The sequence below is a fragment of the Prionailurus viverrinus genome, chromosome B3 (assembly GCF_022837055.1).
Source record: "Prionailurus viverrinus isolate Anna chromosome B3, UM_Priviv_1.0, whole genome shotgun sequence".
Taxonomy (NCBI): Eukaryota; Metazoa; Chordata; class Mammalia; order Carnivora; family Felidae; genus Prionailurus; species Prionailurus viverrinus.
The window spans coordinates 34,631,538-34,651,171 of NC_062566.1; the positions used below are offsets into that span (position 1 = coordinate 34,631,538).

General features: G+C 48.7%; 1 protein-coding gene across 6 annotated transcripts in view; it reads left to right on the top strand.

Moving 5' to 3' along the window:
* MEGF11 (multiple EGF like domains 11) overlaps positions 1-19,634 on the top strand; it is a 356,748-nt gene that overhangs the window by 286,509 nt on the left and 50,605 nt on the right. For all 6 annotated transcript variants that reach the window (XM_047862853.1, XM_047862848.1, XM_047862850.1 and 3 more), the window contains exons 8-10: positions 2,146-2,282; positions 7,220-7,432; positions 14,482-14,656. In XM_047862853.1, the coding sequence (XP_047718809.1) occupies positions 2,146-2,282; positions 7,220-7,432; positions 14,482-14,656 (525 nt within the window). The remainder of the gene's footprint in view (positions 1-2,145; positions 2,283-7,219; positions 7,433-14,481; positions 14,657-19,634) is intronic.

Here is a 19,634-nt window from a genome sequence, read left to right on the forward strand (position 1 = left end):
AAACTCTCTGTCAGAACTCAAAAAGGCCTCTCCAAAAGTTCAGACCCATTAGAAATCTCTCAATTTGGGTTTTGTTCCAATTTTTTTCTTGGAGGCCACACCCCCCAGAGCTTTGTGTACTTCAGTTCCTGCTGCCCTGGTGTCATTCTCAGACTTCCTTTCACTGCCACCCTGTGTTTCCCTCCACCTCTCTCTTCTGTTGAAGTCCCCATTTCTTTCTTTTTATCATATAATTCTTTTTAATGAAAAAAAATCCTTCAGTAGCTTTCTAGAAGAGAAGCTTAGGAAGTTAGTTTTTTGAGGCTACTCCCCACCTGAGTGTTAGTTTAGCTGGGTATAGAATTCTAGGTTGGAAATTATTTTCCTCTGAATTTCTGAGGCATTGCTCCATTATCATCTAGCTTTTAGTTAAGAAATCCAATACATTTTGATTCCTGTTCTTTTGTATGTGACTTTCTAAAAACTTTGAGGATAATTTCTTTATCCATGGAAGTATAAAAATATATAATTTTAAGCCTTAATGTGGGTCTTTTTCTTTTTCATTTTTCATGCTGGAAACTCTCTAGACCTTTTCAATTCAGAGATCAGTGCTTTCCATTATTCCATTCTAGGAAATTTTTCTTGTATTATATTTGCCATTTAATTTAGGCACCTCAATTTTCTCTGTTCCACTGTCTGAAATCCTCTGTTAATTAGATGTCAGACCTCCTGGACTGATCCTCTAATTTTATTATATTTTGCCTACAGTTTCCTCCTTCAGTGCCTCCCCCCACCCCTGCACTTCTCCCTCTCTCTTGTCCTACTTTATGGGAAATTTATGCATTTTCCATCTCTTCTACTAAAATTTTTTAAATTTCTGCCATCTTATTTTTAAATTTCAAGAAATCTTTACTTTTCTCTGGGATATTTCCTTTTATAGCACTCTGCTCTTTCATAGATAAAAATAATTTCAAATAACTACCTACGGATACTCATTTTAATTCTAACGGAGGTTTGTAATTCTCTTTTTAAAAGTTGTCTTTGCTTCCTGCATACTTCCTATATCCTCTGTGTTCCTTTTGTGTATTTTCTGCTTAGGTCTTCATCTGTTATTTCATTTGAAATATCTGGTGATCCTCCACTACCTGTTCAGGTTTTCTGGTGAGCCTCAGAAAAGCTGTTAGGAAGCTGAAAGGTAGGGGGAGTTTCCAGGCTTGTTGACTGATGGGACCCTCAAATACCAATATCTGTAGGTTTTTGCTTTTGAGCTTACCTGCATCCCTAGCAGGAATGGTAATCAGCAGTCTAGTTGCTGAGCAGGCAGAGTGCACAGGATCCCTGTTTCTCATGGCACCTCCCTCAGTTGTGCTTGGTATCCCTCTGTCCAAGCCTACGTGGGTCAGACTCTTCAAAAGTCAACTTCCAGGCTTCTGCCAGACTGGGGAAGTCACCTGGCTGTTTGAAGTGGGGGCAGAGGTCTGGGGTCTAATTCTATCTATTATAAACTTTTGAATAGCCCTCCTGTTCCTGCACACCTGCCCTTGGACCTTCAGATGTTCTTGGTGTCTTTGATTCCTGAGCTTTTCTGAGGTTACCATCTTCCAGCATATCTTGGAAGATGTTTGTGCCCTGCATGGTCTCCGCTTCCATTGCTTTTGTCTTTGCAGGCTCATACCTTTGCCCCTTTGCTTTCATGTTAGCAGGGTTTGGGAAAGAAATAGAAATAAAGTGTGTGTTTCCAGACCACTATGTTTAATTAGAGTGTCTGTTTTTCCTCAGCACTTTATTGTCTGCCAGTGTCACAGTGCTTAGCACATTGTACTTGAGTTATCTGCTTTGTTGCCTCTCTCCCCAGTAGATTGGGAGGTCACAAATCGAGTCTCCCTCATACTTTTGTATCCATAATATCTAACACAGAGCCTGGTATACAACAGGCACTTAATAAATGTGTGCTGAATAATTGGATGAGCAAATTGGCCTCAGTCTCCCTGTCTCTAAATTGGGGCTTCGGAAGCCACCATGTCCAGCTTCTTATGCTTTATGACTGGGAAGAAAGTCCCACTGAGGAAATGGGGTGGTCCCTGGACTACAGCTGCTGTGCCACTTCTAGGAGAGAGTGGCCTCAGGATTGCACTACCTATGTGTGTCTTCCCTCCTCTGTTTCAGGGAGCAGTGTGTGCCCAGCCCTGCCCACCAGGGACATTCGGCCAGAACTGCAGCCAGGATTGTCCTTGCCACCATGGAGGGCAGTGTGATCATGTGACTGGATGGTGCCACTGCACAGCTGGCTACATGGGGGACAGGTAAGAGGGGGGCTAGCTATTGTCCTTGCTGTTCATATTGCTCATTTTCCCGGCAGCCTTGCAGAGAGCGGCTGGAGTTCACCAGCCCACAGCATCCCTCTGTGAGCCTTCCTGCTCCTTTCTCAGAAAGCATTCTGAGTCCTCCTGCCAGGAAGACTCATCAACTCATCCTTCCTGGCCCTTGGCCCGCTACACACACCACCCCGCCCCCAGCCCAGTGACCCAAGCCCTAAACTTGCACTGACTCACCCAGAGAAGGAAGTGAACACCTACTATCCACTCTCTGCTTTCTGCCTTACTGCAGGGAGACAATGGAACCAGTAATCCAAGGAAGCTGGGGGTGCAAACTAGTTAGTACATTTTGCATAATTTCTTCCAGAACTAAATTTCTATGCTTAATTTGAGTTCTGCCAAAAGGATACAGGCATAAGTTTGCATCCTCTGAAGGCTAGAGGCCTGAGAGCAGACTGAACAAGGGCAGCAGGGTCCTGGAATCACTTCAGCCCTGCAGAGCGGATAACTCACAAAACACATAACTGAGGAATTACCGTATAAGCAAGCACATTTGCCATGGTAGGAAGAAGGATGCCGTGATGATGGGCTTGGTGCTATGGAAGTGAGAGAAGCCACAGTCAGTGTGTTGGATGGTGAGTGAATTCAGAGCTGGAAGAGGACGTTTGCCCACAGGACCTGGGCCAAGTCTCAACTACATGTGTCTCTTCGAGCAGAGAGAGGGGTGGTAGAAAGGAGGCTCTCACATGCTTTTTCTGCTTCTGTGGGATCTGTGTTTTATCTCTGACCTTGGGTTTTGTTACTCTGCCCAGACAAGGTGAGGCAAGAGGAACGTTTGTTCACCATCCCTCTGCTTCTCCTGCCCAGATAACATCAGCAAGCAAGGATCGAGGCTGAGTCAACTAATTGATCTTTCTGGTTGTGACAATATAATTGGGCCCCTCCAACTGTGACTGGAGTCAGCCTCAAATTCTTGGCGATGTCCAGAAAAGCGATTTTCCATTTTTTGCTTTACATTTATGTGCTTCTAGCCCAAAGTCTTTTGAGCCAGATCTAATCTCTTTGTGAGCCAGTATTCATCCCTTTGATCTTCCCAGCCTTAGAACATGGGGTGCGGTATCTGGAAATCCTCTCTGATCTCTGTCAAAGATGGGGGTCTCTGGGGGAAGGTGCAGAGGGGAAGGACTGAAGCACCAAGCCCAACTTCACATCCTCACCCTCTCCCCCAATAAGGAAATGCTCAGGATGAGCTACGAGGGTCAGGAGCTAGAAGACCCCAGAACCAGAACAGGACCCTTTGTTGCAGTCCACCTGCACATGAGAGGTAACACAGCTCACTTGTTGTTGGAGACAGGCAGGCCCAGACTTCCAGCTTGCTGGACGCAACACCAGTAGACCTTACATCACTGACGCTCTCGATTTTCCAAGATGTGCCCAACAGAAAAGTAATTCTAATCCCTCTTCTTGTTGGGGCAGCCCTCAATCCTGGGGCAGAGAGAAATCCCACATCCTTGGGGTCTCCTGAGCAAGCTTCACCAATCAACTATAGAGAGTTCAGTGGGAGGGCCAGTAGCATTTGGGTTTCCCACCTAAACGGGCCACCTAGTGTTTAATATTTTGTAAAATTGCTTCCATTAATTTTGTAGGTGACAGCTGCATTAACCCGCCCCAAATCATTGCAAGCATATTAAAGTTGAGTGGGTGTAATAATGCAGGCCTCCCCGGATAGGCAGAATCCAGTGCAAATTAAACATGAAACGTAACGAGGGCTTTGCAGCTCATTTTGTAATTTAATTGAGCAATGGATCTGGTTGTTAATGGCAATATCAGACACATTAGATTGATATGTTGCAAAGGAAGGATGTTTAAGTAGAAAACTAATTCCTGCTGTGATTACCCTTCTGTTCCACAGGCCCCGTTATTAGCGTGCTTTGTGTAAAATTCATTAGCAGTCGTTGCTTGATCTCTAAATAAATAAGTTGTTTAAATTGTGAGTAAGAAAAAAAAAAGAGGCTGATTATGTAAATGGATTAGGTTGTCAATATTTCATTTCCAGATTCTTTTTCTGGGGCTGTGGAATAAGTCACTTCATAAATATGGCAGGGTAGGGGTGGTGCCCCTCGCAAGGAGCTCACTGGCCAGGGCTCTGCCCACTCCTGCTGGATGGCAGGGAGCAGGAATGTTCCAGTAGAAGGGAGGAGGAGTCAGGAGGGTGTCCTCGCTTGGGTCTCTTGCCCTGACGTCTGAGACATCTGAGGAGAACCAAATTGAGTGGCACCTGGAAAAATCCATTCTGAGGCTGAACAGGGGCTGGCACTTTGGATAGTGATTTTCCAGCTCTTCATTGCTTTGTGTCCTGCCCTTCTGCCTCAGTTTCCCTCTTTTCCTCCCCCATCCTACTACTGTTTCTCCTTCCCGTCTTCCACCTTCTGTTTCTTCTTCACACAGCCTCTTCTTTCTTCTCTCTTCCTCCCTGTCTTTTCTCCCTCTCTTTCTTCTCTCTTCCTCCCTCTCTTTCATTTCCAGATTCTTTTTCTGGACCTTCCCTACATAGGACCCCAGACTGGCCAAAATGCCACAAGACCTGCAGGGGAGCAGTCCAGCGTCATCTTGGCCACCGGCAGGCTGTGTGAGCTTGGAACACACCTCACCTGTATGCGTCTCAGCCCCCTCAACTCCAAAGTGAGGGTGACGGGCATGCCTGCTGCTTTAGGGGCCTATGGCCGGACTTTGGGGTGTGCACAGCTGGAAGTCCCCTCTGACCACTGTCCAGGCTGTACCCATCATCATCCCCACTGCCCGTCCATTCTGCTCCATTCCTCCTTTTGTCACAGTAACTCTGTGAGGGGAGGATGGGTGGCATCTTCCTCGGGAAAGCCCGCAAAGTTAGACCTCCGTCACCTTCTTCCTTCTCCTGTCATCATGGGCACAAGATGACAAAGAAAAGAGAGACAGAGACCCCCTATGCCAAGACTGACATCTGACACACCGGCCACTCTGGGCATGAGGCACTTGCCACCCAGTCCTGCAGCATCACCGGGGCCCCTCCCCATTGTGATCAGTACCCAAGGTCGCCCAGACATGGGCTCTCCCTGCCCTGTTGTGGAGAACACTGGTTACAACTCACAACTCTCCAAGATCTAATAAAGAACTTAGGGCTGTATTTTTTATACCCCCCCCCACCACCACCATTATTGTGGAAGGCATAGGAAAACTGGAAAATGGTTGTCTAGATGACAATTAGAACACTTTAGAATTCCTCAAGTCTACTCCATGGTTAACGTTTTGGAATTTTTCCCTTGAAGCCTTTTCATATCGGAACATGAGGCAGAAGGTCAGATGGGCTCTGAGAACTTTAGAAAACAATATTAACGGGAAAATTAATAACTCACGTTTCTTACTGAGCCCTTACTGTGCGTGGGGCACCTTTCTGAGGGTTTACACACATTACCTCATTTCATCCTCAAACAACCTGGGGAGCTTTTATTATCATCCCGTTCTATGATGAGAAAGCAGATGACAGAATCGACCTTCCAGCATCATAGAAGCAGACTGCCTCGTGGGTCATCCCAAATCCCAGAGGCCATTTCCTTTGTCTCTGGGATGCGGAAACCACCCACCTCTTTTACCCTCTATGTCCCCAGGTGTACCCCTGACCTTGTCAGGATCGCAGTGACAGTGACTTTGCCTCCCTGGGGAATAGCCCTGGCCTGGGGTGGGGAGTGTCAGGCACTCTGCAGCAGGGGTCTCACTCTACCACAGAGGATCCACACCCAGGGGCTGCAAGGCAATGATTTAAATAATGAAGGTTATTACTGGAAGCTCCAAGGAGCAGGCCAAACTACTGAACACAAAAGTCAAGACATGAAAGGGGCTCACTTCTCCTCCTTGGCTCACCAGCATCCCCAGTCCGAGGAGGAGGAATTAGTCCCTGGTGTGGGGGATTCTCCTATCTGGTGAAGGAGGATGCCTCTTGTACTCAGGAAAATTCCACACTGGTGGAGGACACACGTTTCTAGTCTGACCAAGGGAGACTGTACCTCTGCCCAAAAGATAAAAGCGGAAACAGTGATTAGAAATGAAATGACCACGTTTCATCAAACCCAAGATGCCACCGATGGTAAGATGCATCATTTTGTCGACTGCTAAGAATGAAAACATGGATAATTACCCTGTGACACACCATCAGTTGTAAGACTGAACCAATGGCAGAGATGCTAAAACATAGCTTAAAAACATAAGGTTTATGGGACGCCTGGGTGGCTCAGTCGATTAAGCATCCATCTTCAACTCAGGTCACGATCTCCTGGTTTGTAGGTTCGAGCCCTGCGTCGGGCTCTGTGCTGACAGCCCGGAGCCTGGAGCCCGCTTTGGGTTCGTTCTCTCTCTCTCTCTCTCTCTCTCTCTCTCTCTGCCCCTTCCCTGCACATGCTCTGTCTTTGTGTCTCAACAATAAATAAATGTTAAAAAAATTTTTTTAATTAAAAAAATACATAAGGTTTATTGTTTAATGGGTACAGACATTCCAGCTTGGGGAAGGTGAAAAGGTTCTGAAGCTGGATGGTGGAAACAGTTGCACAAAATGTGAATATACTTCATGCCACTGAACCCTAAAAATGGTTAAAATGTTCAATTTTATGTTACGTATATTTTACCGCAATCAAAAAAAGTGAAGTAAAACCCCATTTAAGGCCTATAATCAATTAAATATGACCATACAAATTCCATGCCGGGGGGACTGAGGGGACCAGGCACCAAACGGGGACCTGCCTGCAGGTGCTTTCTGGAGGATGAGAAGGGAGGGAGGGATGCTGGGATCAGGTGCCACACCCCAGGCTCAGGCCTAGAGGCACAGGGTGTGTGCTGGGCGGATCTGGAAGGGCAGGTGGGGGGGCACAGCCTCAACCCCAGTCTCCTTCCCGCAGGTGCCAAGAGGAATGCCCGTTTGGTACCTTTGGCTTCCAGTGCTCACAGCGCTGTGACTGTCACAACGGAGGCCAGTGCTCGCCCACCACTGGCGCCTGCGAGTGTGATCCCGGCTACAAAGGCCCCCGCTGCCAGGAGCGGCTGTGCCCTGAGGGACTGTATGGCCTGGGCTGTGCCTTGCCCTGCCCCTGTGATGCCGACAACACCATCAGGTACGAGCTGGGGTCAGGTGAGCCGGGGGCTGGGTGGGCGGGTGAACACCGGTGGAGAGGGAGCTTCTCAGGGCACACACCCCTGCTTGGTCACCCGGGTGGGGCATTGAAAGAGCTCAGCTAACCACTTTGATGAAAAGGGGAAGCCAAAGCCACAGACAGCCAGGACCAGGACCCAGGTCACCTGCCTCTGTCTACCACACCCAGCTGCCAGCTTTGAAAATGGGCCCGCCTGAGACCCCACACACAGAAGTAAGGAGGGAGTTTGGTGACCCTCAGGGCAGCAGCGTGGAGTGTGGCCACATGGTCCTGGAGTGCTAGGGTGGCTCAGCTCACGTGCCACAGGCTCTGGGGCCATTGTCCTTGAGAAACTTCCCCTCCGCGTGCTCCATGCCTAACTAAGCCATCCGCCAGCCCATAGAGGTTCAGGGACAAGACTGCCAGGGCAGAAGCCAGGGCCTTGGAGCTCAGAGGATCAATACTGGAAGGGGCCTTAGAGATCAGTGTGGCTCTCCTAGGACCTGGAGAGGGCTGTCCCAGCAGGCCCTGGCTAGAGTGGAGGAGTAGGAGGGACAGAGGTCAGGGCCAGCCTCTCCCTGCGGTCTGTGTCCTTTCGGGTTTGAGGGCACCTCGGGTGAAGCTGGCACCAACGGCTGCTTCCAGGGAAGCCTGAATCTGGGAAGCGGAGAAGCCAGAGCTGCCCTGGGCCACCTCTTCCGTGTCTTCTTCACTTCCTGCTTCATGCACCAGCTGGCAGCACCCTCTGGTAATAAATGAGGCTGTCGGCCCCAGATAACACCTCCACAGCCCTCTATGTGGCTGCCTCTTATCTGGGTGGTGAAGGATGGGGGAGTCTCCCTTCTCTCCTCGGACCTGCAAGACAGCTCGGGAGGATTGCACACTCAGGGCAATGGGTATCGCTGCTGTTTGCAGGCCAGACAGAGATGCCTCTTCTTTGCAGCCCAGTTGCTGGGACAGCCAGGACTTGGCCCCAGCCCCCTCTTCATTTCCAGCATTTGATTCTCCACAGATCACCCAAGAGCCTCTGGTCACTGCAAGCAGAGGCGTCTTAGCAGATATTATGGCTTAGAGGGGATCTGTCCTCGGTCCTCAATCCCTGGAGCTGAGCGGCTGGGATGATGCTGCCTGCAAGGCAGAGGGCTGAGAAGACACTGTAGAGAGGGCCCTAGCACACCTATATATGACCCGAGTCATTCACTCAGTCATTCATTCAGCAAACACTGAGAGCGTGCGGGGCTGGACCACAAGGAGGAAATCGAGTCCCTCAGCACCCGTCCAGCCCTCAGGAACTCAGGTCTGGAGCACTCACACACACTGAGCCCCTTCTACCATATGTCTTCCAATACGAGACAATACCAGTAGTGAGGCACAGCTCTGTTTTACGGACTACTAAGAAAGGAAAATGCTATCACCTGAACCATGACGTACCATTGATTGTATAGCGCGCCCAATATCTGAGAGGGGGGAATGCGGGGGAACGTGCATCTTGGAATCGGTAAGATGTATGTGGCTGGCCCCACTGGGTCCCAACACGTGCTCAAGTAACTGACCAGGGCTGTGCTTAGAAAGCGTCACAGGAAAACTGCTCTGTTGGTCTGGAAAGTCTTGAGGAGGTGGCGTCCTTGCTGGGTCTGGAGGACAGGGTAAGAGCTCTGAGGCTCTAAAGATTCCATATGGCCGGTCAGGGGCCTGGACCTCTTGCACAGGTGGAACTGCACCAGGACCCCCCCCCCCCCAACCCCAGCTGGAAGCCAAGGGAGGACCCTTTCGGGGACAGGAAGCAGGGCTGCTGCCGCTGAGGTCCAATGCAGGGAGAATCCTTGCCACAGAGATTCAACCAACCCCCAGATTAAAGAGCTATTGTTTTCCTCCTGTGCCTGAGCAGCCGTGCCCTGCATAATTTATTTTTCCTCTGAAGGAGTCCTCCATGCATTATTAATCTGGAAGGACTCCCTCTTCTCCGTCGCTAATCTCAGCCCATCCAATATTGATGATTGTTTGCTTTCCTGTCTTTAACACGTGTCATGTTTCAGGGATTGGGAATCCATAGCATTTCTTAGAACTGGGGGTTCCGGGCCGGGCTCCTCCGTGTCTGCATGGTGGCCTCCTTTCAGGCCGCTGTGTCACACGTGGCCCAGGCTCCTTGAGGGCGGTTATGACCTGGCTTGCCCAGCATTGCACGGTGCCTGGCACAGGGCAGACCTTCAGTAAGAAGAATCACTGAATTCAACTCAGCCGATGCCTCTAGGTGGTTCTGCCACTGGGCTGATGTCTGCCTTACTATTTTTGTTCATATTTTACCCCGCTCTTTTGGGACACTGGCCCAATAACTGAGCCCACAATACTCAACGTTTTCATTCAGTCTAACTCAGAGTTTCTCAACCTGGCCACTGTTGACATTTAGGGCCGGATAATTCTTGGTTGTGGGGGCTGTTCTGTGCATCGTAGGGGGTTTAGCAGCATCCGTGGCCTCTACCCACTAGACCCCACTGGCCACAACCCGCCCCCAAGTTCTGACAAGCAAAACTGTTTCCTGGATGGGGAATGTAGGGTACATTGCCCGTGGTTGAGAGCCTCTGGCCTGACTCAACTCTCTCAGGCTGTTTTTGACTTCATTTTCGTGACCACAGGGAACACCTCTCTTCCTCTGCATGGACACACGTCACTCCTCTCTCCCGTGAGCTTTTGTCCCAATATAGAGCCTTCTCTTGGGATCCAAGAAAAGTAGAGGGAGAACTCTATGGCTTCTCATCTCGAGGGAGTTAAGTTATCCTGGGTGGGGTCTGGGACCCCTGAGTCCTGGCCTCAGGACATTTGCTCTGTCTGATCAAATGCCCTGCTATGTACACTTGTCCTCTCTAGGTCTCAGTTTCCCAGTCTGTCCATCGCCTTTCATCAGCCCAGTGGGGGCAAAAGTGCTCTTGTGGTCTTTGAAGGTGGAGTGTCCCCCCAACTCCCTGAGACATGGAGTGTGGGGTCCCCAGAAGCCTAGCCCCCAATTCCCCCTGGCTTCTGAGAGCTTATGGCAGAGCCCCGCCAAGAAGGCATGCAAGGCCTTGAGTATCTTCCCAGGGAGACAGAGTACTCTCGACCCCCAACCCTCCGCATCTGGTCCCAGCCTCTCTCTGCCCGGTGCCCCTCTGGAGAGGCTGCTTCACAGAGGTTGAACTCATGTGCCCGAGGAGGGAAGAAGTGGCTGGTCAGACCCCCCACCGCTTCGTTCTCTTTATAAATGCTGTGTAGCACGCACAAAGAAATGATCCTCCCTCATAAAGGAATAACCTTGAGAAAGAGAGTGCCTGTGTGTCAGGCCTCTGCCGTGTCCCCTCCACAACTGGATTGTCACAGACGAATTCCAGCAGCCATGATCATGTATTACCTTTGAAAGATTTTATTTAGCCAACAGATGCAGCATTGATAGAAATCTCAGAGCCACCAAAATAAAAACGACAGAAAAATCCACCCGGAAAAGATTCCTGTATTGTTCAGCTTTCGGCTCCTATTAATTTGTGATTAATCTATGTCTGGGGAAAATGGCATAAAGACAAGGGGAAGAAAAAAAAAAAAAAACAACAGTGAACTGAGCCTGCCTAAACACCAATGTTTGTGACCTCTGCCTGAGCCTAACCAACAGTCACTTGTCCACCGTGTGACTGAGGGAATGGCTCTGCCACCACGAAACATAGGGGAGCAGGGAACAGGGAACGCCTGGGAGAGATCAGATGTGAGGAGGGTGCCCAGTTCTCAGTCATAAATCACACAGCCAGCAGTCATTCCCCCCAGCCCCTCTTGAAAGGTATTTGAGAGGTTTTATAATTAATGATAAGCAATCAAATTAAGAAACTAGAGATCATGGGTTTTTTACCTAGAATTTTAGGGACATGAAAGGAGGGAGAAAGAAGTGATTTCAGATGCAGTTTTGAGCTTTTCCGGTGCTCAGAGTGAAAAGTGAAATTGGCACCAATGCACACACCAAATGCTGGTGGCTGAGACTACAGGCGGGCCCTGTGGGAGCACTTAGAAGTCTGGTTCACCAGGCAGCGTGTGCCCAGTCTGCTTCTCACGGGGTGGCGGTCCCACCAGACCCAGGGTCTGCAGTGAGAGAACCCACTGATGGGAAGGGCACAAGCGTGCCTGAGACCCTTTGGCATCGCAGCGGCTGGGCTGAGTTGATGGCCACAGCCAAGGCTGCCAGGTCGTTTGTTAGATCCACCCGTATCCATCCCTGAGACTGTCACTAAGCTGGACCCTCCCACCCCAGGAGAGGCTCCTGGAAATGTGGAACCAAGAAGGGGCTTGCTCAGAGTATTGAGACAGGGAGGCGTGCCCCACATCTGTCTAGCTGACGGTCAGGGTCACCACGTGGGGGCCACCGCCACATGGCACCCACATAACTACCCATGTCCCCCTCATGGCGTGGGGCTCAGGGAAGAGTTTGTCTGGAGCCAGGAAGTCTTAAAACCCTCATCCCTTGCATGATTCTTCTTTTCCGCTTATTTACACTTTTTATTGATTTACGTCTGTGTATAAATAGAATTGATGCTCAGTTTGGGAAAATTCAACAGTACATTTTTAAAGAAAAAACTGCGAGTCATCATAATTTCTCAACCCCAAAGCCATTTTGTTGTCATTTTTTCGTGCTTCGTCCACGTCTATGTATATCTGTCTTACTTTTTCCATATTTTAGATCATGACTTATTTACAATTTGCTTATTTCACTTCACCTGGTATCAGTAAAGATTTTGGGAAGCATTTGGATATTTCTGTAACATCTCTTCATACAAATTGTCATAATTCATGTAACCAGCACTTTGTTGTCAGAGGCGGCATAAGACCATGGATAGAACATGGTCAGACAGACCTGGGTTTGAATCCCTGCTTCCCCTGACTTAGCCATGTGACTGTGAGCAAGTCACATTACCTCCAAGTGCCCTCTGTAAAATAGAGGCTCTAATGCCTAACTCACAGGCTTATCTGAAGATTAGAAATATATGTATAAAGTGCCTGGTGTTTTAATAGCCTGGTCACATTATTATTTAAATTGGTTTCATTTGCCCTCTATTATAAATAATGCTTCAGGGAACATCTCTGTGCATAAATCTTTCTCTGCCACTATGATTATTTCCTTAGGACAGATTCTTAGAAATGGAATTATAAGACCAAAGGGTCTGAATATTTTTAAAACTCCTGATACATAACCCCAAATAGTTTTCCAGAACCTTCTACCAGCATTGAGTATTGTCCCTTAAAAAAAAAAATCTATTTTGATAGAGAAAAAGTGATATCTCGTTGTTATTTTGACTTGATAATTAATGAGACTAAACATTTTCCAAGATGATTATTAGCTACTTGCACTTATTATTCAGAAACTGTCTACTCTTGTCCATCCCTCATTTTCCATGAGAAAACCAGGGCTCCCGGAAGAGAAATAGCTTGGCTGGGCTTCACACAATTAGTGTGTTCATTAATTCATTTGCCAAATATGTATTGAGCATCTCTAGCATGCCAGGGACTCTGCGGGGCCCTGGGGTACAATACAGAGAGAGGTGAAATAGACAAAGGGCCCTCCCCAATGGAGCTGCCACCTGGTGGGAGAGACATATGATAAGTCAATAGACACAGAAAATAATTACTCATAGTGAAAGTATGACTCACTCCCAAATATTTAATTGGGCAGTGAATACAAGCTAGGTGCTGGGGATACAGCAATGACCTGGGGAGACAAAACCCATGTCCTCATGGAATTTAGCAGAATCAGGAATTGTACCCAGGCTCCCCTGCCAGGCCAGAGCATGCCTCTTTTGATCATATCCCTTCAGCTGGACTCTGGAGAAGAGAGGCAGGTGACACAGGGAATCCAGGAAGGTTGGCTTGTCTCTACCATTCAGCATCTTCCTTGGAGTGTTAGTCTGGGTTGTCCCCACGTTCAAGAGATTTACTAGAGAAACATCTATGAGGGAAAAGGGGGTGGGGGCTGGGAGGCTAGGAAAACATCAGAGTGCAGTGCACGTCTGACCCATGTGAAGGAGAGGGAAGGAAGGAAGGCTGGGTGGAAAGTCCTAGATTATATCACAGTTCTAAGAAAGTCTGGCAAGATGGGGAGTCTCTAGACCAAATTGCCCATCAGAAGAATCTCCGGTCTCCCAGGAATGGGCCAACCTTTAATGTCTGTGCCATGCTCTAGTTGGGAGCAGCCCAGGGGAAGTGTGGGCTCTGAATGAATGTAGTGATTTCAGACACAGTAGCTGGGGTCATTGGTCAGTTACACTCCCCACAGAAGCTTTGAGAAGCACATGGTCACCACACCAGCATCCCCTCTGATCATGAATAGATATTGGCTGTTGGTTGGATCGGACTTCTGGTAGCCAGAGATTGCCCTATTCTCTAGAGGTCATGCCAGGCAGCCAGACAGATAAGGGGTAAAGATTATCACAGTCACTCTTAAGGAGCCCTAGCAAAGCCCAGATGGAAGGTATCCTGTCCCATGCAGACACCGCCAGAGGAGAGAGACCACATCTGCCCTCAGGTCTCATTTTAACATAGCAAATGTCCATGGAGTACCTACAATATGCAGAGTCGCTGGGTCTCACTGCAACCCTCTCACGCCCTGCTGCCTCACCAGGCATCTGCCTTGAGTACAGGGTGAGTGAGGCTCTGGACATCACAGTCATAGGGAAGGGACTGAAGAAGGCTCCCTTCTTCTTTGGACTCTGTACTTGTATTATAAAGAGCACTTCTTTGGGAGTCAGAAGACCTGTGTTATAATCCTGATTTTGCTGCTTCCTTTGCAAACTGTGTGACTTTAGGTAAATTATATAATTACCATGAGCCTCGCTTTCTTGGGGCCATAAAGACCATGTGACCTTGACCTTGGCACCTTCTGACAAACAAACGAGGCAGTAAGCATTTTAACCTGAGAGGCCTTTTGATCCTGCTACCCTGGCAGACCAGACTTAGGGTAGGCAGAGGGTGGGACGCGGCTGCCTCTCTGGCCAGACTGTCCCCTCATTCTTCTCTCATCTGCTCAGCTGCCACCCAGTAACTGGAGCGTGCACCTGCCAGCCAGGCTGGTCTGGCCACCACTGCAACGAGTCCTGCCCTGCTGGCTACTACGGCAATGGCTGCCAGCTGCCTTGCACCTGTCAGAACGGCGCCGACTGCCACAGCATCACTGGGAGCTGCACTTGTGCCCCAGGCTTCATGGTAAGATGGGAAGGGTCTCCCACGGCCTCATGCTCTCCGGCCTACACAGAAGAGGAGGCGTCGGCTCCTCCCACCTCTGAGTGGAATCTGGGAATCCCTTTGCCCAGGGACGAAGAGTGGAAGTGACTCCACACCCCCCTCAGAGAGCTCCTGACCAGAGAGCCCCCAGGCTGCTCTCAAAGGGTCAGTTATACTGAGGTCTGTAATTGTAGATTAAAAGGAGGGGGTCTTTCCATTGCCCCCTCAACCCTGAGCACCGGTTGTCTTTGCCCAGCTCTTCCGTGTCCAAATCCTATGCACACGGTCTTTCTCCATCATAATAACCACAGTATGCACAGTTTTGTATTCTACTTGCTTTCACCTACATTTGCTGCTTGGGCTTCTTGATTATCATTGTAAATAGCTGCATAACACTGCAGGAGCTGATGTACCCCAGTTTACTCAGCCATTCCCTTACTGCTGAATATTGAGTTGTTTCCACTGTTCACGGCAAATGTTACAATGAGCATCTTCCTACAAACAGCTTTTCCTCTCCTATTGAGTTATTTCCTTAGGGTGAATTCCCAGGGTCAGTGGGCATAATATATTTATGGCTTTTGATGGATGGTGCCATATTACTTTCCTCAAGGGTTATATAAATCTATACCACCACCAGCCATGTACAAATGTACCTATTTCAAAACAACTTTGCTAACATCCTTTTTTTTTTTTTTTTTTTTTTTTTTGGCTAATTATATCGGTAGAAAATGGCTCCTTGATGTTGCTCTAATTTGCATTTCTCTTCTGATTACTGGGGAGAGTGAACCTTTCCCCCATGTGTTTACTATTTGTATTTGCTCATGAATTATGCTGGTTTTTATGAGGTGAGGGAACTTGACACTGGAAATGGAATCCTGTTCGAAGGTGGGGCGTGCCCAGTGGGTCTGAGGACCCAAGCACTCTGGGGTCCCCCAGGGCCATATATTTGATTGTGCTGTAGGAAGTGGTCTGTGCAGCACAAAGTGTGGTCTTTGGAACCACACTGGGGTCACATCCTGGTTGTCCTAGAGCATCTCCGTGACCTTGGAGCAGTGGGTTAACCTCTCTCAGGATCGGTTTCCTCATCTCTGGAATGGAACACGTGCCTCGCAAAACCGCTGCCAGGGTGTAGAGATGAAATACATCAAGTACCTCACCTCAGTGCTTCTCAGACTTCAGTGCACATATGAATCAGCGGTGGGCCCTATTGCATTGCACGTTCCGGTCCAGTAGATGCAGATGGGGCCTGAGGCTCTGCATTCTAACAAGATTCTAAGTGATGTCAGTGCTGCTGGTCAGTGGCCTCATTTTGAGTAGGAAGAGGTGGTCCTCAACTTGGGATGCCCATTGGAATCACCTGGAGAGCTTTATAAACACTGATGCCTCCAGAAACCACCCCCCCCCCCAGAACACTGATATTTTTGGTCTAGTTGAGGCCAGTGTGCTGCCAAGGTGGAGATCCACTGATCTACAGGGAAGCACAACATGGGAGTGTGGGTTTGCCTGGTGTCTTTTGTGGGCAAGTTGCCCTGGTCTATTGAACAAAATTCTGTTTAATTCCTTCTTCCTCCTCCCTGGTGCAGATAAAACTGGGTGAAAATGAATTCCGGTGACATCTTTGAAAGAGAAAGAAGTCTGTTCCCCCTGTAGGTTTCCTTTCTTATTTACCTTCGTTGGTGTGAGCTTTGGCCATAATTTCCACAGAAAAATGTGAGTGCCCAAGGTTTTGGTTTGGGTAGGAGAGACTAGTTGTTTGGGAGACTGAGTGGAAGTGAACAGATCACACCAGACATTTAGTATGGGCATTCTGACCCCAGTTCCAGTTCCACTATGACTTTGGACAGATGGCTTCCTCCCTCAGAGCCCCCATCTGTAAATGGTAAGTGTGCAGGGGGAAATGAACCCACTGATTTCTAAGATGGTCCACTATGCATCGCTTCTCCACCTTTTGGCTAAGATCAAGTGTAAGATGGCCCATTGTGCAGACTCCAGGGACCATATCAGAAAGCACACCCTTATGGGGAAGATAAAGGAAAGTAGGAGCAAGGAGGGTTGTGTGTGTGTATATGTGTGTGTGTGTGTGATGTATGTGTGTGTTAGCCAAGGGAGAGGGGCTCATTGAAGTTGTATACATTATCTGTGGGACTGCTGAGTGTCCCATGTTCCCCCTTCTTCACCCCCCAACTGCCTGCCTAGTCACTATTCCTCAATAGAAGGGAGAATCAAGGCCTTCAGATGGCTAGGGAGGCCAGAGTCTGTGTGCCTACTGCCCCCAGGCCAGGGCTCCTGCAGTCTGGAGGCCAGTCCCCTGCTTCTCTTCCTCCCATCTGGGATGCAAATGACTTCCTGCCCTTGAACTTTGGGAGACTTGGCACTTGCAGTAATCATCTCATTGTGGAGTCCTACCTGCCTGGGGCTCAGGGCTAAGACAGATTGTAAGCCAAACTGCCCTGGTGAGACCCTATGAATTCTCATCCATCTCCTCCTGCCCAGCCTCATTATACCTGGGAAGGCTCTCTGGGGCCCTGTTGGGTGTTGAGCAGGAGCTGCTGGAGGTGATTACAGAACAGTCAATTGTTCTCATCCAGTGTGACTCATTCCTGAATGCACCAGGCTCCAAGGGGGAACTCATTACTGTTGCTTTTACTCCAGCTTCTGAATGAATGCAACTTCCTGCAATTAGCCAGCTCTGGTCAGGGTTGGGGTTGGGGCAATCAGCAGAGCCGACTTGGCTGAGACCTTCACCAGAATGCCCTGCAGTCAATAATAATTAGGAATGCCTTTATTTGCTAGTTAATCTATAAATTTATGCAGCTGCCCTTTTCTTGAAAGATTTTTAGGATGAGCAATTAATTAGAGACTAATTAAAAGAGCCCTTTTCTGAGTGTTTGGAGACCTCTATCCTAGGCTCACTAACCTTGGACATGTTGCCTCACTTTGCTGGGCCTCAGTTTCCTCTTCTGTAAGATGGGAGTCACATCATTCCTGCCTGCTATTGGATGTGAGTAGCCAACATGGTAATAGATGTGAGGCCACACCCAGCAAAGCTGGGCCCCACCCAGCAAAGCTCTCCCTGCCAAGGGCTCTTTAGGGAGGATTTGGGGATAGCTTTATTAAAGCAGAGTCTCTGAGGCCTGAGAATGGCCTCAGACTCAACGTAGATGTGAAGAGTACTAATAAGGTAGCGAGAACCACCCTCGAGAGTCTAGTGGCCTGCCTGCTCCAGCCAGATGGTCCCCAACCCCTGCAGAGGCCATGAGAATATGGGGCAGAAGCAAGACCCACCTGGAAGCCTGGGTGTGTTGGCCTTCACATTCTTCCTCCTTCCTTCTCAGAACACTAGATATTTACCCTGACAAACTTGGGAATCATCTGGTGGTATGGAAAGGCTAATCAGACATCCATTTAGCCTTCAAAGAGCTTGTGCTCAGTAACAATCATATTCACACTAGCAGCAAACACTTATTGAGTCCTTGCTGCATGCTTCATCTTTATTCCTCACAAGAGCCCTGTAGAGGTGCACTTTCACATTCTTCAATTTGAAAATGAGGAGCTGAAGTTCAAACAGGACAAGTGACTTGCCCAGGATCACAAAGCCAGTAGTGGTGGGAGCCGCTGAGCTCTCATATGTTAGATGATAGACTTTGACTGACAGATCACCATGGAACCACACAAATCTGAGTTCAGATCCTTGCCCTCCAATTCCCACTCTGCCTACTGGCAAGCCTAAGCCTAAGCCTGCCTAAGCCTGAATTTCCTCCGTTGTTAAGAGTAGACTTTGCCAAGAGAGTGAGAAGCTTCATATGGAAAGTTTGTGATTCAGTGCCTGGAATACAGTAAGCACCCAGTAAAATGGTAGTGATTATTGGTGCACTATGAGAGTATTGGGGGGGGGGGGGCAGTGTTTCCTCCAAGTTCAGCACTCCTCCCATCAAAGAGAGTGTCAAGATGAGCTGTATATACCCAGGGGTTCCTTTTGGAACAAGCAGAGCCATGAATATGCACAGCTGTGGTTCCAAGCAGGTCCACCCAAGTACCTGTGGATCACCCTAAATGGTCAGTCTCAGGAAGCAGTCTCAGGAAGCAGTCTCAGGAACATGTTAGCTTGGCAATGCCAGTGTAATAATTACTTGAGGCATGGTTTGCTGAATTACATTGGGGCTGCTGGGTGGGGCAAAAGAGCCCTGGGCTAGAAGGTGAGAAACCAGGTTCATAGCTCTTGTTATGCTAGCTTTCAGGGCTTCTATTTCTTATCTGTAAAATGGGAATGAAATCGGCTCCGCAATAGGACAGTGGTATGGGAACTAATCATTAAAATGGGAGGGCTTAGGGGCGCCTGGGTGGCTTAGTCGGTTAAGCGTCCAACTTCGGCTCAGGTCATGATCTCACAGTCCGTGAGTTCGAGCCCCGCGTCAGGCTCTGTGCTGACAGCTCAGAGCCTGGAGCCTGTTTCAGATTCTGTGTCTCCCTCTCTCTCTGCCCCTCCCCTGTTCATGCTCTGTCTCTCTCTGTCTCAAAAATAAATAAACGTTAAAAAAATTTTTTTTTTTAAATGGGAGGGCTTAAAATTGGGAGGCATATTGTTTCAGCACCTTGGACAGCCACCACAAGGCTCTCCTCTAAGGTTGTCTTGTCCTATCAGAACCTAGGGTCCCACCCAGTCAGAACACCAGGTTGAACAGAGGTGGGGGTGGGCAGAGTGAGGGTCGCATGACAGGAGGCTCAGGCCAGCAGAGTCCTAGGAGTGTCCACATGAGGGATGATTCAGGAAGTGAGGAACAGCCTAACTGTGGTCGAGGGGACTAAGTGGAGCTGTCTATCCACTTGGAGGCTGAAATCACATCATCCCTCTATATGGTTTCTCTTTACCCACCAAACAAAACTCAAACCCTAGTCCTTTGTATGCCCTTAAAACTAGTTAGTCCACCTTAACTTCATCTCCTGCTAAAGTCCTGCCACA